At 35.2% G+C, this 21,908-nt stretch overlaps 1 protein-coding gene across 8 annotated transcripts in view; it reads right to left on the reverse strand.

Annotated features, from left to right (window-relative positions):
* ENTREP2 (endosomal transmembrane epsin interactor 2) overlaps positions 1 to 21,908 on the reverse strand; it is a 136,232-nt gene that overhangs the window by 41,018 nt on the left and 73,306 nt on the right. For 5 of the 8 annotated variants that reach the window (XM_068696035.1, XM_068696034.1, XM_068696030.1 and 2 more), the window contains exons 3-4: positions 14,658 to 14,768; positions 4,259 to 4,390 (exon numbers count right to left, since the gene is read on the reverse strand). The exons of 1 other annotated variant lie outside the window; for it this stretch is intronic. In XM_068696035.1, the coding sequence (XP_068552136.1) occupies positions 4,259 to 4,390; positions 14,658 to 14,756 (231 nt within the window). In that variant the 5' untranslated portion in view covers positions 14,757 to 14,768. The remainder of the gene's footprint in view (positions 1 to 4,258; positions 4,391 to 14,657; positions 14,769 to 21,908) is intronic. 2 more of the 8 variants (XM_068696036.1, XM_068696031.1) reach the window with 1 other exon arrangement.

Consider the following 21,908-nt stretch of genomic DNA (forward strand, 5'->3'; position numbering starts at 1 on the left):
GGAAAGCTCCTTCACCCATGAAATTAGTCTGTATGTACCTCTCTTATTTGTAAATTCGAGGACAACAATTCCTCTAACTCAAATCATAACTTCAGTTGTTCTAGCTGGATATGTTTGAAAAACACTAGGAAAAATAGCTGCTCTAAGATTAGGAAGACAGTCTTCACTTACAAAGAATCAGTTCAGAACCATGAATGAAAATCATTCACATGCACATTAAACTATAAATGAAGAAATGGCCAATGCTTCACAAAATCAATTTATGGTATTAAGGTATCATATTGTTACCTATTGTTACTACTTGAGTCTAAAGTATTTACTATATTTTTAGAAAACAGCGCACAGCTACTTAAAAATAAACTCAAAAAGGTCTGTGCTGCTTGGCAAGGAGTTTGCATAACCTTCATCAACTCAGGTATCTACATTAAAGGCAGTACTGGTGGTTTATTAGGGAGATACTACTGAAAGGCCAAGGTTCCATAAATTAATCAAACAAGTAAACAATAAACAGATTTCAGCCATTCAAAAAAGGCAGCTTTTCAGCTGTGAGAGAAGTTCACAACATATTCACTCATTTTCTAAGCTAGTAACAGAAATATGCATGAAGATGGAAAAATAGGAGTAGATTGTTACACAATTGTTATATACGACTAGTGAATACTTGTTGCTCCACTATTGAACATACAAAGCGAACTCTGAATTGCTCTATTTTTAATAGATTTTTATACCTACTATTACTACACCCTGAGCATACTGAGTATTTTCATTTACCTGTTAAATAACTTGAAACAACTCCAGCATTAAAAAAAATCTTATCTTAGAGGAAATTATTTATTCTCCACTGAGCTTTACCCAATTTCAAATAGATTAGAAAGTCTTTTAGGGAAGTCATTTTGGTTCGGTTCAGCAAAATTAAATAGCTTGCATTTTGTCACAACGGGAATCAGAGGAGCATCAAAAAGGATAAGCCTGTTCTCCTAACTTGAAAGAATATTTTAGGAGCCATTCTCCTTTGTCATGAAAGTGAAAGCATGCTTTTCTGAATGGCAAAAATTAAACATATGGTTAGGCTTGTTCAGCAGAAAACGCAGTAAAAATGAATTTGGATTCAAAGATGACGAAACATTCACATGGAAAACTGCAAGAACCCTAAGTTACATAAATCCCTAATAATGATGCTAATGAATGCAATCAGTACCCTTAAAAAGACTTTTAGTATTTATACTGTACTTGAATTTCAGCAGTTCTGAAAGAGATATTTGTGCTGAAAATAGAGGTGGAAACAGCTTTTCCCTAGCCTGCATAGTCAAAACCCCATGCTACAGATGTACTTAAGTAAAATAGGAAGTAAATATTTATATAGAATCATAATTTAGCATATACGACTACATGTATTCTGGGTTGTGTAAGCTGTTAAAACTAATTAAAAATACCCTACTAAATCATTACAACACCAAAGCAGCATAACATTCTGCTCTTACATGCAAATATCATGCAGTAATAACACATTACAATGATTCCATCTTCTATGTCTACCTTCATCCTCTCAAAGCAAAAGCTTAAGAAGATCAGCTTTGTTGCTTGCATGCTTTTAATAAGTCCAAGATGTTTTCAGTTTAAAAGGAAGTAATAATTTCCACAGATGAAGGCTTGCAGGAAAATTCAGTCTCATACTGAAAGCTTGCACCTAGTTATAGCTCATTCTTATCTAAAATTCAGAATTATGTGATTGTTCTTTGGTAAAATAATATCCAATAGGATAATACCATGTAATTAATGTTACAAGAAAAACTCAATTCCCCAAAATTCTGCTTACAAACCAACAGATGGTCAATATAGACTAACATGCCAGCATTTTATCCTATTCAGTGGTAACACTGTTAATAATAATAATAAAAAAGATCTCATTCGTACCTGTTTAATCTTGAACCAGATTTAGGACTTTGCCTGAGGTACCATCAGCAATGTAATCCAGAGATGCTACCAGTTTTATAACTAGGTCAGCATGCACTTGCTCACATGCAGGCATGCACTTGTGTCTATCTACAGATTTACTCTCCTGCATTTTTTCTGGTTTTACTTGAATAAAAGCCAGTTTGCACAGATAACAGATATATAGGATGACAGAGAAACATTCAAAAAAGTCTAGAGAGACTAACAGAGAACAAGATCAGACAGCCAGTATGTGTGCAACTGTTCTGTTCACAATGGAGCTCCTATAATTGCTAGCACCAAAAAAAAAAAAAAAAAAAAGCAGAGATTATTTCGTGGAAATGAGGTATCCCCCAGGTTTAATATAGATAAAGAGAATAAAACTTACGTAGCATTATACATAGAGGTGTATACTCTTAATTCTAGTATTCTACCCTTTCTCTTCCCCAGCACCCCAAATAATAACCACAATTGACCTGTTTGTTCAAAAATGCATACTCTCAAAATCACACAGAAGTCATTAATAGCAATTAAATTAAGCAAGCATTATCATTGTCAGTTTTCTACTGAATTTGCTGTTGGTTTTTCTTTTCTTTTTTTTTTTTCCCTCCTTGTGTGCATAGTAGGATGTTGTTCTTATATTTGCCAGGAATACAGAGCTCTCAAATCCAAAGAGAAAAACAAATGTAGAATTAAAACTGAAAAAGATTTACGCAACATTATGAGAGAAGTTACTGTCATAATTATCCTCTTAACTGAAAAATTCTGAACATAATTAATGCTGCACTAAGATTATACTCATAGGAACTCCTGGTTTTAATTCAGTCCTTCTGCTAGTGCAAGCAGATGTCACCAGTTCCTTTTTATAAATTCATTCCTTTTAGAAACTTCACCCTGATTTCCAGTATATGTAATTTCTACCCACTTCATATACTGACAACGTCCTCTAAGATAAACAGTTGTTTTCTCTATTGTTAAAGTTGCCTCTACAGATATATTTACAGCTAGTAAACATATGCTCTATCAATTTTTGTTTTTATAGGATCAACAAGTGAGCTTTTTCTGTAAGATAAGTTCAATGTTTAACGGTTGCAAAAATGTGAAGACTGATCATCTTTCTTGTAAAAGTGAAGGTACTACCTTTCACTTTTCTTTATAATCGCATCACTGAATACAGTCCCACATTTAGCATTCCAAATGGTAGTAAATTTTTATTTTTCTTTGACCAGCAACACTAAGTTTTTGCTTCTTTGTCAGTTACTAGATCCTGCTACCCAAATGGTTTTTACCCTCCTGTCATCCTCATTAAAACCTGAGGCAGAGTTCTTACTGACTTTTGATGCCATACCAATTTATTTTTAACTCCTACCTGATCCTTACTACTTGCTAGATCTTTTTCTTGTCTCTTTTTCTTAATATAGCTGAAGAACATTTAGCTGCTTATTATAACATCTTTTGCAGGACTTATACCTGTCCTGAACTAAAATATAGCTTCTAATATCAATATAACTTTGAATTTTCAGGCCTCGTTCTATAGTCTAAACCCCTAAGCTCCTTATTATGCTGAGTTTCACCACTTTTTTCCATTGTATTCTACTAACTTCATTAAAATTTATCATCTGAAATTGAGAGCCGTATATGCTGACTTAGATCTGTTGATCATTAAAAATACACCTAAAATGAATCAACATCTGTACCTTGGTTTAGGGTTCTTTTCTCTGACCACTTCTTTCATAGATTACTTACTGTTTTCCAAACCAATGTAACACCATGTCTTGCTTGTTTGGTGACAATGCATGAAGAAATATGTATACAATTACATTGTGATATAATTGAATCACAAAATATTACTATTATTTCCAGTCCATTCTTAAACTGGATAGTTTTAACACAAAACATTATTGGATTTAAACTACTAACAACATTATACAGCAGTTTATAAGCATGCTTCCAGCATCATCTCAAATGAACACTTACCATTCTCTCCCAGCTAGAAGATTCTAGCTTTCTTGAACAGTAACAAAAAAGATTACTGTCCCTGTACCTCCTAATATCAATCATAACCAATCATAGCCTCTGTTTCTTAAGTAAGCTCTAACAAAATCATCATGTATACAAATACAGATACTGACAGTGTAACATACAATGTAAACCACAAAACACGGAAGTACTACATTCTGTTGGATGAAGTTCAATTTTTTTTTTCACCTAAGAGCACACAAACACCAAGAACACCACCCGCTACCCCTTTTACCACCCATTTTTGTCTTCCTACATACTTATTATTTAAAATTAAAATATACAGTTAATTCTTCTCGCAACGCACCTTTAGGGTCAACCTCACAACATTACATTCCTGCAGAGGGTTCAGTTTCAGTGTTTCTCCAAGGTTGCTACAACCTGATGTTTGATGCTGCATTTCACAGCAAACACAGACGCCATCACTGTCAAATTTAATCTGGGGAGGAAAAAAAAATATAGCAAGCATAAGTAAACAAAAAACAATTACATTTACACTTTTTGTGACAATAATAACTGGTAAATACCAATTGCTATTCCTTAGCTTATGAGTTTATGATAGTCTCTGAAAGAGAATGTCTTCCCTTGGCTAATAGAAGCTATAAGAACAGGTAAAATACAAAGAGTATACTGAGCAAGAGTGAGTGTTATCTTTTTCAAGAGTCGAAATTAGGCATTACTTTAAAGAGGCAGTTGAAAGCAGAGTAACTCAACTGAATAAACATAAAATCATACCCAATGGGGAAAGACAAAAACAAGCAAAAACAAAGTCAGAAAAGCACATGACATGATCACGGTCACGCACATAATGCATACTTACACATACATACAGAAATAATTACCCTAGGAAACATGACATACCCTTGAGAAGTGAGAAAACAGCATTAAGAAATAGTGGAGAAAATAAGCAGTAATGTAAGCAGTAAATAAGCTCATGTACTTTTACTTTGGTAAAGGTTTGCTCTCTATTTTCCTAATTTTTGTTTTGAATGCAATAAGCTTTCGAAGACTTTACATTTTAAAAAGCACTAGGCATTTTGCTCTTTATAGACTTTCATTAGAGCAGACCTTTTTAAGAATACAGAACCCGATCATTCTTAAAGAATATATATAAACTTTAAAATTTTGTGATTTTAAAGAAATTCCATTCTGCTCAAAAAGAACTGTTAAACTGATTCTGATTTCTAAACTAAAAAAATAAAAGACAAAGAAAGAACAGCATCTACTTATTTGCTTCCTTCCAAAAAAGAGTTTTAAGCCAAAATTTAACTTCATAAATGTTTTCACCTAGCCTGCTATCATGAACTGCCATCACCTTAATTTTCTCACTTCAGTATTTCTATGCTTTCTCCATTCCCATTTTTGCAGCATATTTGAAGGACTGATAGTGGGACATACCTTACTTCTCCAGGTCATTAGTCGCAATTCAGTCTAGGTTAGTACCAAGAAAAGGAATTCATATCACATGGGAGTCCCTTGACCTATGAGTTTGGCAGATCCCAGGTTTCCATAATCCAATAATCAGTAGCAAGAACAACACCCAGGAGAAATTTCCATGGCTCTCCATGTAAAGAATAATAGATTCAAAGTAGCATTCAGTAATCCTGAATCACTCCTGTATTCCTCCAAATAAAGATGGAAGCACAATAGCTGGGTACTAAGAGATCTGAACCACCGTACTACTTACTCTCTTGCAAGGCAAACGCATTTTAAAATTTCCAGACACAAATCCTGCAAAAAAATCCTAATGAAAATATATATTTATTGTTCTTAATTCAGGTCATTCTTTATGATGTTGTCAATTTTCTGAACAAAGAAAATCAAATATAAGCTTTCCCTGTACCTCATATAGGCTTGTACATAGAATCATTTCTACACAAGTTTTTCTTGCTGCTCAAGAACTTGAAGAATATTAAAATTGTTCATGTACTCTTAATAGCTACCTACTTAAACATTTATTTTTTATTGCCATCCCTATCAGACTTATTTAGTACTCTCTGTTTTGATAACCAGCACAGCAGCTGGAAGAACAGAGTCCATTACAAATGAGCAAGCTTTACCAGATGAGATGCAGATGACTTAATGCTTGCCACATACAGTAATGAAGCCACATTCAGAGCAGAAAGTTGGCTTCAAGTCCTGAGAGTCCTGACTGCCTTACAGCCAGTATAATTGTTAAAAAGGATTTTAAAAAATCTGAGTATATAAATCAGACCATTCCCCACATATTCGAAAGCAGCGCTAGAAATATTTCTCTATGGCAACTCACACTGACTGGTCACACCCTGAAACACAGACTTTGTAAAACAAATGCAGAAGAAAATATAGTTCGAGTACTTTCATAAAAGTTGTGCTGTTCATTTCCAATCAGCATATAATTTAATTCAGAAATCAGCTTTAAAAATTTCAGACACCTTTTTTTTTTTTTTTTCCTCTTCAATTCCTGACAGTTCTTAATACTCTCTTTTTAAAAATCAAAAGACAAGAGTAAAACCCAACTACGGTTTATAATCAGACAACCTCAGCTCCTCAAATCAATGGAAAATACAAAATGTGAAATGCCACTGGGGAGGTCTTGCTCTTGAACCCCTTGGGGATTGTTAGAAATGGTGCCAACTGTTAGATAATTGCTACAACGGAAGTTTGAAACTTGCACCTTTAATTTAGAGCTGCATCAAAGTGAGCAGTCAGAATGCTGCAGCATACCTGCTCCATCAGCACCAGGTACACAGCAAATCAATATGGTCTACAGCTACTAAAAAAGTTTTTATAACAAGGAAAAGGAACTTCAGACAAAGCCACCTACTGCTACAACATTTATTGCTCTGATCCACACTGTCCCTGTTCAAGGAAAGATAGTCACTGGCTTAAGGTGAAATCTATTTGATATTTCTGATGTGAAATTCAGATCCCAGGTCTACTTTTAATTCATGTAATGAACCGGCATCACTTTAAAAAAAAAGGCTAAAACCAGAAATAGCTGCTTGGTTAAAATCCCTTATCTCTAAGAAATTCTCAATTAACTCTGAAAGATTCTGTAACTTTATACTGCCTGGTAACTCTCCCTTTAATTCAATTCTTAAACAGAGTTAAGGTTATTGTTTACATGAAAGCTCTTGCAAAACATCAGGAAGTCTTCTTGAAAAATATAGCATAGTCAAAATACTTAGATTTCAACCAGACTGCAAAACAAAATCGTCTTTCAATACACATACATTTTGGAAAGCTTTTAACAATTTGTCCTACTGCACACCTTTTCCTTCAAGTATGTTTGATGTGACATCTTTGCTAACTTTCGTCCTGTAATGGGGAGCAGCACTGAAGGCTCAGGATGCCATCACATTTGTGCTTAAAGCACTGCAGCAGCTGAAAGCAGTCTTGAGCCCTCTTGCTCCAGACTGCCCCACTGCTGCATTCACACTTGTGTAGGCAGGACCAGGAATTCATACAGCTACCCTGTGATCTAAACATTGTCAGAACTCTTTTTTGTGAGGGAGTGGCTTATTCTTAGTCCAAGCTAGTCCTCCAATCCCTTCCAGTGTGTGGGTTCAGAAACCCATAGAGGCACAAACAATAGCACTACATCAGTACAGTGAGGAGAGTTGGGATTCCCTCTTCCAGCTGCAGGGCTGCTGGTTGCTAGCCTCAGACACAATTACATTAGCAACTACCGGCAGTGCCTCCAAACCTGTGTTCTTGCCCCTCTCTTTGCTGTGTTTAAATCTTTTTTTTTTTTTTTTTTTTTTTTTTTTTTGAGCTGGCAGAAATAAGAATAAAGCACCATTCACTCCACCCCATGTACACAGCCCCCACCAGTCATCCTCCATACACTTGTGTTCCACTTCCCAATACTTACCTGTGTTAGCAAGCATAACGTCAGTAATCTGTGTATTTTGTGTACTTTCATGCCTGGAACAGTTGCACAGTACACCCTCATCCAAACCATATGCAAAATTTCAGACATCAGCCTGAGCTGCCAATGTACAGGAATTGTCTTTTAAGTTTATTTAATCTTGCCAAAAATCAGTACAGCTACTCCAAAAGTGACCAAAAACATTAAAAGCTGATTTTTACATTGAAGAGGATCAGAAAAAAATAAAGGATCCTCCAGCAATGTGGAGAACTTCAGACTTATTGAGGTCACATACTGGTGAGCATGTGCACACAAAATCCCTTATACCACAATATCATAAAAAAATGTGCATAGACAAGACTTTTTTCATCTGTATCAATTCATCAAATTCTGTCTACATATTAAAGGTGTTTTAACAAAGAAATTCTGAGTGCACATGCACTCAGAAGTAAGGCAAAAAGGGAGAGTCAGGGATGATGTAATGGCATCACTTTGCATTGTAGCCTTCCTCTAGCACAAATGTAAACCTTCTGGTAAAGGTAGGAGGTTTCACCTTCTCTCCAAAGCATACTTTTTTTTTTTTTTTGGGGGGGGTGAGGAGGGGGAGAGGATGGTGTCATAAGAACAGCATAACAAAAATTCAAAACACAACATAAGAGTTCACAGTTGAAAACACCGCAGTAAACTGCAAGAAAGCCACGCTGGTATGATTATGGGAAGGAACTTGTGAAATGTGTTCATCTGATTCGTGTCAGTATGGAACAATGCTAGGGCTGCAGGGTATGATGAATGTGACCTTCTGTCTTACATACCCTTGTATAACCACAAGTCTAAGAAAACCAGAGTGGTTAATGTATATAGTTCTTGCACCTTGCAAAGGAATGTTTTTGCAATTTGTGTCAATAGAGAGCTTGAAGGGAAATGTATCTGTAGGCTTTTCCTTGAAGTCTCTGATATCTGGGGGGTTTCAGAATAACTGCTAACTATTATGACCATTGCACGGGACGCTATGCTAGTCTCTGATATCTGGTCAGGAGATTAAGGAGAAAGGGAAAGCTGAAGAATGACTAAAAGACAAAGCTTGCAGGGGATGCTGCACAAGTCTCCAACATACAGACAAGTTGGACAAAGGAGAAGGACAACAGGGAGGAAGACTATGAGCCTTCAGCATGAGAGACCCCCAGAGACCCCCAGAGGGACCACCGGAGACTGACACGCATGCTCCAGTAGGAGGGTTTGGATTCCGGAAACTAATTATAATAACCCTGTTTTTTTTCAGAAGTAGTAATGAATATATATTAGCCTAGGAGCATAAAAATCAGCTGCTTGATGTAACTGGTGTGCGTCTTGGTGGAGCAGAGACTTCTGGCACACCCAGCGCTGTTTGCTTACCTCTATTCGCTTAATAAATTGTAAACTTTGATTGTAACCCTATTTGGGATTTAGCCATTTATAACAAACTTTTGATCTTTGTAGCAGCTTATGCAAAGAGAAGAAGGATCCATTAAGGGAGAAAATTGAGAGTTAGGGAAATATCAGGAGAAAAATCTGATAGGTGCCTAAGAATGAAAAACCCACAACCACGAGTACATATTTTGATGGGTTTTTAAGAACTATTTTTAAATATGCACAGATTTGAACATAGCTACAGCACAAAATGAAATACAAAGAAACCTCCGTTCTGGAACTGGCCTACGCCATTCATCTTGTATCAAGTTGTGCTTCCTTTGTTTTTCCGTTCTCCATTTATTCCAATTAAACATAATTCAGGGGAAAAGGAGTCTTCCTGTCTATGTTTCCAGAACCACAAGCCAATTTCAGCATGTATAACTGAAAAATACATTATAAGCAACATCTCCATAAAAAGATAGGCACTATTACTACTTTTCTGTATTATAAGCAAACCTAAGTTTGATTAAAACTAGAACATTTATTTTTTTAAATGACTAAGTGACTTACAATATGGCAGGTGCACCAAATAAAGACAAATAAAGACTAAGAAATAAAACCAGCAAAATTCTCTTGTGCCACTGTAGATCATAAATTAAAATATACAAACTGCTATACCTTATCACACTGAACATAATTTTTAGAGATTAAGTATTTGAAAGAGAATTTTGTAGGACAGAAATGTTGTTCCTCATACACGCTTTAATGAACAGCTTGAGTGTGTAACTGCTCTGTACACATCCTGCTTCCACTGACTTACAGCAGCAGCTTGAGGTTTTGGCTGTAGTTTTTACAGCTAATCATGGGTCAAAAAGTCCAGTTAGGTTTTTGTAACAAGACATCGAAGCTACATGTATTTTTTTGTCCCGCAGTGTTGAATGTTGCTGAGCTGAGGGATAAAGATCACAAATACTAAATTCACAGATTTTACATTCAAAATGCTAACATACTGTGAGCACATTTTTCATCTTCACACAAAACTATGCATTATGGAACCTACAACAAATCCCCAATGTTTAAAGCAAAACAAGACACTTCTATCATTCCTTTTCCTTCATACAACTACTCCACATGTGAAATGCTTCTGAATTTAAACACCTTGATACAGGAGATTGTATTATCACGTTTTTAAAGCTATCCACACATTCCCCAAAATGTGACAAAAATTTCTTTTGAAAAAAATCAACATCAATGGGTTTGACAGAAACATTAAAGTTCACACAGAAAGAAGAGCAACTATTTGTCTCATGCACTGAAACTGCAGTACTTGCCAGTACATTTTCCGGACAAGGACGAAATTTATTTTACCGGTTTGTTACTTCCTTGTTGGTTCTCTTTTAGGGTAATGATTCTGAATTTGACTTTTGTAGCATACTGTGCTTGGAAATCCATTCACATATTTCTGTCTGGTACATTTTACAAAGGACATTAACTTCATCTCAAAAAACCACGTCTACAAAAGTTGAATTTTCTCTCAAAGAGCTGTGTCACTTTAAATTTGTATCCTAGAAGGCAGCCACAGGATTCGGAGTTATGGTAATGTACACTCAGTCACACAGTGCAGGAATTAGCATGAAACACAAGCTTAGGACAAGCTGCTAAAAATGGTATTTTTCCTTTTTGAGTGACAAATGTTAATAACTACACATGCTCAACACAAAATATTACCAAATTCTAAGTCAAATTCTGCCTTTAATCATAAAGCAGTGGTGTTCATTAGCGTCTCTCTCCCTGTGGGTGGTCTTTAAGAAGAGAACACCAGAATTTCTTACATATGAGCATTTCAACACTGTGATACAATTCACGTGCAAGTCCACAATCTGATTGAAATATGACTTTTGCTAAGGAAAATCTAAGGCACGGGCAGAAGAAACTCTCTATATTGAAACAACTGAGATATGATGAACAGTCACAGTGAAATTAGCTGCCCTCATCAGCAACTAGACCATACGGTGCAAAGCTAGTTAGCATTTCATCATGTTCTCAACTTTGAAATGCGCAGTTTGAACATTTGTTTTATCTTATTTTGCTAGCTCAGCATTCCACCAGTCCAGAGGAAAATCTATAGCAGGAATGAAAAGCTGAGGGAAGTACAAACAAAAAGTAACCATTCCATTTTTAATTTAGTAGCTGAGTGCACCAGCTTTGGAAAAAATGCAAAAGGACTATTTGCAAAATGCTTGCTTGAGTGATAATATTCCATTAGCCTGGAGAAAGAAACAAAGGTTTCCCTTGAATTCTGCCACAAGGGTACATGTCGGGCCTTCTGATGAAGTCCTTACGTGCCCACCCACTACACCTCTTAATCCCAGAATCCCTACCCAAAGGCAAAGCCTGCTTCCACTTTCAAACTGTCTCTCTGCCTGCCCACTGAAAGCACTTGTTTGATACCACTCCTTTCCCTGACTGCTTATTAGCACAGGACAAGGGAAGGCAAAATAAATGAGGGAAGAGACAGGAAAACACACAGTAGAAAATCCCAAGGTTACTTGAAAATTCAGATCAAATAATGAAAACCACTGAATCTAGAATGTTTTGAAATAGCATTAAATTTCGAAGTGGAAATCATCACATATAACTAGAACACAATTCTTTCAAAAAGGCTGAAAAAAAAAAAGAAAAACAACTGTATCTGAAATAAATTTAGTCATTTTTGTTTCTATCCATGATCCGAGAATTCAGCTGTTTGCACAGCTCAGTCACTGCTTACTTCTACAGCAGCAAGTTTCATATAGAGGCTATGATCCTGACCAGATTTCAATCAGAGACACAGGGTTCATAAGCAGAACAGAGAGCATTGAAGAGAACATTTAAAAGACTAAAGACTTCCTATTTACTCTTTTTTTTTTTTCTTTTTCTCAGTTGTGAGCATTTACCCACTGGCTGGAGCTACTGCCTTCTTTGTTTACAAATGTGCTAATTAAGCAGAACTTATTTCAATTTTCTGTCCTTGCAATGCCGCTTTGTTGATTCTCATTAACCCAATTTTATTCCATAAAGGATGTTGACACATACTACATGTTGCAAATGCCTATTCATCTAAAAAAATAGGATGTAATTCTCTCTCTCTCCATCATCTTGGATCTCCTGTGCTATATCTTGAATTAAAACACGTCAGGCAAGAGGGTAAAGTTTTGATACGCATGCCCTAGAAAAAAATCTTGCACTAAAGAGATGAAATAGTGCAACAGCATCTCCTCCAAGCTGATAATAAACAAATACTTCATGCATTCTCTTTATGTACAATGAACTCTCACACTGATCTGAATGGTAGCTGTCCTATGGTTAAGTGTACGCCCCTTAAACGCTTGGATAGAAAACGACTCTGTCACTGGAAGCTTCTTCAAAAAACAAACTTCAATGAGCAGAAGAATCCTGTTCTTCAGGAATTAGCAATAAAAGTAACAACATTCAAATTCAACACAGAGGACTAATCAATTTTTCATAATAAAGGAAGTAATTATCACAGCATTTTGCTACTTTTCCCCAAACACTCACCTGTACTTGAATACTTCTGAAGTGCTATAATTAAAATATAATTTAGAAATTAAATGGTGATAAGCTTGGAATCATCACCAAACAGCACCTTATCACTGAACACCATTGAATACATTCCAACCCACTTTGTTTTGAAGACTTGTGCATTTAACTTGTTAGCTGGTGTGCATGGTCAGTGTGCTGCCACAGCTGGACCAACCAGCAGTCCGAGAGAGTTGGAGTCATACCTAGCCCTGCTTGTAGACAGCTGCCTAAAAGAACTAGGAAAGTACACATATACAAGGAGCAGGACCCTTGCCTGCATGCACTAAGCCACAACAGCACAAACAGCACTCTCCTTGATATGTGCATTCCTCTCCATCTAGCATGGGATTTGCTCTTTGAAGTCTATTCACACAACTTAGTGGACATCTGTCAAACCCATGTCGGCTTGGAGTTGAAAGATTCTACACAAGTTCAGATGGACCCCTTCAGCCAAAAAAAAGGTTACTTTTATATAAACATATATATATATGTGTGTGTGTGTGTGTATGTATATATATATGTGTGTGTGTGTGTGTGTGTGTATATATATATATATGGCTGCACCGATCTGGTTCTGCAAAGCCTTTACCCTAAGCACAGCCAGAAATCACAAACACCATAGAAAGCTTCACTCCTTGACGGAGTTGCAGACATTTTGAAACAGGATGGGTGACAGGAACACGGAACACAGGCTTAAACACTGACTAAACAAGATGTAAGCATGTGACAGGTTACACCCAAATGACTTCCTGTTCTGCCTTTTTCACATGCCTTTCTAAATATTTCCTGAAATTGTGTGTATATATATATATATATATATTATTTTTTTTTACTTACTTTTATTAAATACATTGTGTTCAAATGGATGCCTGAAGGATTGTGTTAGACAGACAGAAAAGGGAAAACAATGGCTAAAGAAAAAAAAAAAGAGGTGCAGAAGCATTTTGTGGCAATATTAGAGGTGAAAATTACTTTATCATTCAAATCAACTTTTTGGGGCGTGCCCAAAGGACACAGCCAATACAGGCAAATGCTCACATATCGCTAATACTTAATGAATTCTATGAATGCGGACTCATGCAGTTTAGATAATGCGACTGGTCTACTGTCAGCTAGATTACACTAAAAAGAGCACTGATGCATGTCCATAAACATTCTTGAGCCCATTTGTCATTCTTACAACTTAATACCATTTGTCTCCCAATTTATGGCAAAGAAAGTAATCACTGTTTTACTATTTACTTTAAATTAGAGATTTCCAGCAGGAGTTTAGTTCTATAGACTTGTTTGTGAGTTGAAATCTGAAACTATTTTAGAGTTCAACATATATGCATGCTCCTCCTAAATGACAAACATAAAGAACTTAGGTATACCATACCTTTTTAACAATTCAGAGCATGCCGTATCATTGTAAATTTTTGTTTTCATTCTGTATTTTATTTAACATACATTTGCTTTAGAAATTATAAAAGAATTGCTTTAGGTTGGCCTAAAAATATGTATACATACTAAAAAATTACTATCAGCACTTCTATGAAATACATTGGCTGTGGAAGTAGGCACTGGATGAAATCCTGACACTGCTAACATCAAATGGTAATCACTGCACTTTGCTGCTTTGATGTGGTCTGTGCTTCACCTAGTCTGTTTCCAACATAATACTAAGAAGCAAGTCTTTGAGGTGACACGATATTGTAAATATGCCAGCACTTTAATTCTCAAACTTTTCCCAACACGATTTATCAAGGGCTATAGATGGCTCTGTGAAACACATACTGTTTGGAAATTGAAGCAATATATGGATAAAATGCAAACAAATGAAAAAATCTATTGCCCTTTTTTAGCAGACTTGTGGTTTTTGTTTTTGTTTTTTATTACTCACCAACTGACATCCTTCCAGGGACTTTACCAGCTGAGCGTTCTGACACGAGAGAATGGAACCAGCCAAGTTCAGCATTACGCACACTGCAGACAGCAGCATGAAAAAGGTTATCTGGAAAAAAATAAAACGAAACGAAAACAAACAAACAAAAAGCCTATTGATTATTCAACTGCAGGAGGGAAGCAGAAAAAAATAATTATTTATACGTTCAAGAACTTCCATCCTGGCATACAATTACATGGATGATTACATGGATTTTATATAATCTGAAGAAGAAAGTAGAATATTACTTAATCTTAAAACATACTGATTCTCATACACTAAGAAGCACCAATAGCAGAAGTAGATTTGACTATCACTTATTTCCCTTCAGCCACTTCAAAATAATCCATTTATCTCCCACATTTGTCACATATCATGAAGATTTATTTTTATTAATTAACATGGTTTGCAAAAAATATTTTTATAATCAAAAGTAGTCTTAAAACAATTTAATTCCTTTTTGATGAGAAAAGAAATATCTTAAAGGGGAAAAGGATCTGTGAATATCATAAATCATGAGTTTGTGCAAACTGGAAAAAAAGTAAGATTCTCAATATGTAAGTACTTGTTTTTTAAACAACTACAATTTAAACATCTACCATATCAACTACCCATTGCGTTAATGACTCCTTCCCCCTCTTTTCAAGATATGTGAAAACAATCATTAACTTGATTGCACCAGCTTAACTATCATTTTATTGCTTTAAACATAAAAAATGCTAGCCCAGTATGAGCAGACATAAACCTCAGTATGTGGGGAACTCAATATGTAGGGAAATTGAAAGGCATAAGCAGGAAGAGGACAAGAACAAATGTACTCAGTACGGGGCCTTCTTAAATATTCAGTGCTCACATTGCCATGTAACACTTAGACTCCTATTGAGTTATCTGAAATTAGCAAAAATAATTCTGTTAGGAGTTTTGTGGTTTGATTTTGTTTTTCTCTGTGCACATATCCATAGTTTTACAAGCGTTCTGATCTGTTCTCACAAGATGTTAGTATCCAACAAATGCATGTGCTACCAATACCTTTGGCAGTCTTTGACCCAAAACGGTTGGATTTTTGTCAGTGTTTTTCAAGTGAAGAACATGAAACTCAAATCATTTCCCTCTTCAGCAACTTAAGCCCTACTTAACAGGATAATTCACAATTAATGCTCTTAAGGGTTGATGAAGTTATATCTTCACTGCATATTTTGAATGAAAACAAGATTTACTTCAAGCACTTCATATTATTTTTACAATCGAGTACTCTTATACTATGTGCATGAAAAAGAATCTGTGGCAAATCAGTGTCAAAGACAAAGCTTTTAGAATACAATACATATTGCTACCATATAATAACGGGCAACTAGATAACATCCATCTCTGCATATACACTGTGACATACACAGAGAAACATTCATCCTGCATTAGTAGCATAAAATTTGCAGTAGTGAATACCTTGAAGACTCAAAATTTAAATATCATCTTATTTAATAATTTTTGTATTTTTAATCATTTTAACCCATTAGTTTTATTCACTTTTGCTACTACAGGCAAGAAAATAATATCCATGATATAGTGACAGTTTTAAAAACATTTAGCTTACAAGCACACCAAGAACAATTCTTTACACATCTCAGTTCTCCTGTTTTAGAGGCTGTTACCCTAACAGAAATCCAGCTTTCTAAATGATTTTCACTGCAAGAACTATGTTCTTTCTCTTTAACCCAAATACGAAAGTACTACCAGTGCTCATTTTTCAAAATTAAACAAAAAGAATGCATCATTAATACAGTGCTTTGTACATCTCAAGTTTAGTAAAAGATGGTATTCTCAACATAGTAATTAAAAAAATAGTTTAAAACTGACTTCTCTCCTTTGTCTGCTGATGTACAATTCCATGGATTCTATATGCATTCATATTGATTTTTCTGTTCAGGTTGATTTGTACAGTTTTACAGCATATCTCAAGGATAAAGCACCATTTTATCTAGACTTTCCTTTAAAAATATCTTGATATTTGATTTCCATTCTGACTTTTTTCTTCTTATGCTTGGTCGCACAATGGTAACCACAGGAAGTAAATATGAAAGTAGGCTAGAACCTTCAATTAGATACTTGATCATTTATATCTGAGCAACAGGTAAAGCTAATGTAGGTCACAGAAAATAGCTCTTAATAATGAATAAGTACTTGTTATTACTATGTGCCCTGCTATGACACATACATGAATAGCAAAATAACTTAGTAAGTTCCCTTAATATAAGCATTCCTAATATTTAATCATCTTTTAGATTGAAAGCAAACAGCTATCATTTAGAGTACTGTAAATCTGGACTTAACTCAAAGGCTTTAGTTTCTGATAATACTGATCAACTGGCATTGCAAGGCTATTAGGCACCAAGAACATTTTGGCAAAATAAAAAAAAATATAGAGTCTTTGTTTCACCTATGCTACTAATCTTCTCTGCTATCTGGTAGTAAAATAGAAGAAAAGAGGTAATAACAGCAAACTGTTAATGGCAAACTTCTAGATCCTTGTGATAAGCTTTTAACTGCAATTAATGTGCTTTTGAAATAAATACATACTTGTGTCTCCTAGAAATATTCCCCTAAAATCTGTTTTCTGACTATTCAGCTTATTTATTTATATACACAGGGTACTTGGTCTAGACCAACTACGAATTGCTTTGAACAGTTCATGGAACTTTTAATAAAAGCAGGATATATATATATCTTTTTAATATTATTTTTTATGTTGCCAGTATTTCAGATGCTAGCCTCATACTACGAATTCTCCTGGAAAAAAAAATAATAAAAAAAAATTATTGATTACATCATAGTCCTCTTATAAACTATACACAAGTTCCTGAAAATTGTCATCTTTGAAGAAGTCCTAACTGCCTTTCAGGGAACAGTGCCCAGGTGTGAAAATGGACACTTCTATAATTAAAAAAAAAAAAAAAAAAAGGAAAGAGAGAGAGAGAAAGTAAGAAAAGAAAACTTCAGATATCTTTGCTCTGAGAAGTGCAGTTCAGATAAAGCTTTTGCATTTCATCAACCAGCAAAGTAACAAAAGGCGAACATCCTTTAACTTTATATTGATTGACTTGGGTAGGATCACAGGAAAATGAAAAATACATGGTGTGAGGCTAAGACTGATGAAATCCAGTCCTTTTACTACACATATAAATTCCAGATAAAGTCATCAGGACTGTGTATAATTCCCCCCCAAAAGACTTTAATCTCTACAAGAGGACAGAAGTCGTGTTACCAGTTTTTGTTGCCAGCTGTGTATTCTTCCAAGCGTCACAGCTGATATAATAAGGTTTATAACCTGCATCAGGTTTTCCTAGAGTATTTTCTCCATATCAGCATTCTTTAACAATGAAAACCCTACTGGCATTTCCAACGTGACCTCATCCTCTTGTCGCATACAAAGATGAGAGGAGGATCCAGAACTGAGCCAAAACCATGCAACAAGCCGTTCTCCTTTCTGCTCTTCACTGCAAGTCTCCCATCATGTACAGAAGTCGCATTATGTCATGACCAGATTAGAGCCATTGATGACATGGTCACATACCAAACCCTGGAGCCCTCTCTCACACCAGTCTTCGCTGTTTTGCAGTTTCATGCCTTGCTTTTCAATATCCCGGACAAGACATTACCAAAGCTGGGCTGGCCATACAGTTAGAAAACTTTGACATCCTGTGCAAGGCTTTTGCAATTATCTTGCCTGCTCTAGAGGACAAAGAGCGTATTGAAAGCTAGTTAAGTATTTCTGATACTCTTTCTCAAAGGTTCTCAAACAGTAGCAAAGCTTTGGACTGACAGAAGAGGACACTCCTGACCTGACATGCTATTATGACAGCTTTTAAGGTGAAGTTCACAGCCACGCTGGAAGCAACGACAGAGAAAAGGAGGCATAAAAATATCAATTACCACCTTAACAGGCATCAAGAAGTACAGTGTGCTCGATGTTTTTATCATGAATCGTTCTTTTCTGATATTAGCACAAGTACAGCAGTAAAGACAAAAATACCTGCAACCCCTTGAAGGAACAGTTGTCATGAATTACGATGGAAAGTCAACACTATGTTACAAAACACTTGAGATGAAATCAGATATTCATTTTTCATTAAATTAAAATTCACGCGTCTAATTTCCACATTTACATTTTCCGAAGTTAAACAAAAATGTGAAATAACTGGGATTGATTTGAACTTTATTAGACCAAATTCACTCAGTTTCTGCTGACATATATATTATAGCTATTATCCTCCACTGCTGTAAAAATGAAAAAAATACAGCTCAATGTTTAAGGAAAAATAATTGGATTAAATACCTTATCAAACGTTACTCAGAAGAACCGTGGGAGAACTGACTGAAATACTACAGAATAGACCTAATCATGCTATCCTAACAGGCTACTATTTAATTTGGGACTTCACTGATAAGGGAATTGCTATGACAATATTCACGTGAGCTTCAGTATTACCCATGTAGCAACTTGGTGAATAAACAAAAAAGAGAGAATTTTGTAACAGAACTCTTTCCAGATTTATTAAACCTCCCTTCTTATCTAAAAAAATTACATAACAAAATTACACAAAATTCATTTGATTGATCTTTATAATGGTTCAATAAATCAAAAAGAAAAAAAAAAAAAACACAACAACACAAAACATCTAAAGCACCTGCAACAAAACCAATATTAAATCAAACCAAAACTCCTTTAACAAGTTGCCTCTATTAACACCACATAAATACACTAATAACATAGAGTACACCTCATGACTGGGAAGAAGAGAAAATGCATTTTAGTACTTTTTCAAATCCTGAAAATACAAATCTGTCTTCACAAATTAAAGCCTATAAAAATGTCACCTTGAACACTGAATACAGACAGCACTGTCCCTTCCACCTTTCTTCAGCAGCCTGGGTATGACAGACCATGTCAGTCTGCCTTCTTCTTCCCCTCCTCTCCATCCACTTTTTTTCTTTAAACTTGGCAAACTTATGTGTGAACCTGGAGAACGTGTCAATTAAACTATAATAAATATATGCATTTCTCTGTAAATTCACTTTTAACACTCCCTTCTCAGTAAACAACTAGGATTACTAGATAGGATGAGCTCAATCAGAAGAAGAAAAGGTTTAATTACCACAGGTACTCTGATAAGCCTTAATTGTTTCTGCATTACCAACCTGATGAAAAGTATTTCACTAAACACTGTAAGGGATACTCTAAGATAGGCGTTAGCTAAAGAAAATTTAAAATTTGGCATGGAATTATCCACTTAATTATTCCAGAAATTGGCTTTAATTGTATTATATGTTTCTGAAAACTGCTTAAAATACAAATATACCCAGTGTATCAAGAATGAGCTTTTAAGCACTGCAGTTCTAACATGCACATTTAATTAAATACTCCACTGTACACGTCTGCACAGAACGAAAATTCAGTTCCTACTGTGCCTTTTCAAGGGATAACCTACAATGTGTTAAGACCACAATAACTTCCATACTGAAAGAATAAAACATATTTAACCCCTAACATTAACAGGTCATATTACCTTTCCACTACAAAGGAAGTTATTTTAAGTCCTATTGTTAGAAAAAATCTGTACAGGCATCACCAACTACAAATAAATAACATGGAAATCATTAAGACTAAGAGAGCCCAAATACACTGAAAATGTTCAAAAATACAGCATGGTTATCACTTATTTTTCCTATTCTGATCACTCATTCCTTTTTCATGTTTCTAAACACTATTTTTGATAACTGATTAAAAATTATATAAAGTGTAATTCTGAAAATTTATTCACTGGATTATACTAAAAATTAGGAAACAACTTTTGCCAACATCCCTTTCCAGTCACATTGCAGCAGAATTTTCTGTAATGCTCTCAATGTTCTGAACAGAACACAAGTCTAAGAATGCATGTTAATTTAACAATGGAAATGTCTTTATTTACGTAATCATTTTACAAACTGCATGTGCCATTAGAACATTTCTCCTCTCACTGTCTGCATTCTGCCTTCTATTTTACATTACTAATTAGGATCAGTAGGTTCAACTTCCTCCCAGACCACCTCACTGGGAACAGGAGGAGTGCCAGAGTTTGTGACACCTATTTTCATTTGTTAGTTTGAACAACAAAACATGAAAAATTAATCTGAAAGACAGTTGTGTTTCCCCCAAACTAACACAACTGTGACACTAACGCATAGCTTAAATTGGCTTCAAAATGGTTGTCAATCATAATGCAAAAAACAAGCGCTGAAGATTATATTATGCTTAGAACAGTATTTAATACTCAGGGCATTCCCTTTCAGCAATATTCTAAACATGTTACAAGTAGGATGTTGCTTTAAATTCTTATCCTTTGCATAATTAGCGAGAATGTATGTCAGCCGATGAGATGGAAAAGCTTATATATGACATTTGAAGAAATGTCTTACATGCTGCAAGTTTATTTAATCATGATACAACTTTATAAAAGATGATACAACTCTGATTCAGAACAGATCTCCAGAGGCTTTATTAACTAGTGAAGCATTCCAAAAGTTGAATGAAAAAACGTGAATAATGAAAAATCAGCCGCTGTCTTGAAATACGAGGTGCTGATTCTGTTATCCAAGTAATAATATACAGAAAAATTTCCAGCACCAATACTGAAAAAGTTACACAATTTGGTAAAATGGACAAATGCCCCCACAAAAAGATATAAAGTGCAACTTAGGAATTTGCACTGCATTAACATTTAATAGATAAAAATGCAAACAATTATATTCCTGGTGTCTTGACTATTTCAGAAATGATTCATGCATTTCAACAATGGAAGTGAACTTCATAATGTAATACCAAAAACCTCCATGGATGCATAAGATGGGCATACTTCTATTTCCTTAGTCTGTGAAATGCATGTATGAATATGACAGAAAGAACATTTTAAAAACAATACATTGCCTGACAGCCTGGAGTTGTATGTAACCTCCATCTACACTGGTGTCTGCATTCTTCTGAGATATGGGCTAATTCCCATGAAGGTAAAGAGTAATGTTTTCCTGATAACCAATGCAGGAAGTGATGCTTTAAAACTGTAGGCATGACGTTCAGATACGAAAATGGTTAAAAAAAGCTTCCTTACAATAGGTTCCACGACTTAATTATGTGCTGCCCCAAAATATACTTCCTTTGTTCTAAATGTGCCATTT

The sequence above is a fragment of the Anas acuta genome, chromosome 12, assembly GCF_963932015.1.
Source record: "Anas acuta chromosome 12, bAnaAcu1.1, whole genome shotgun sequence".
NCBI lineage: Eukaryota > Metazoa > Chordata > Aves > Anseriformes > Anatidae > Anas > Anas acuta.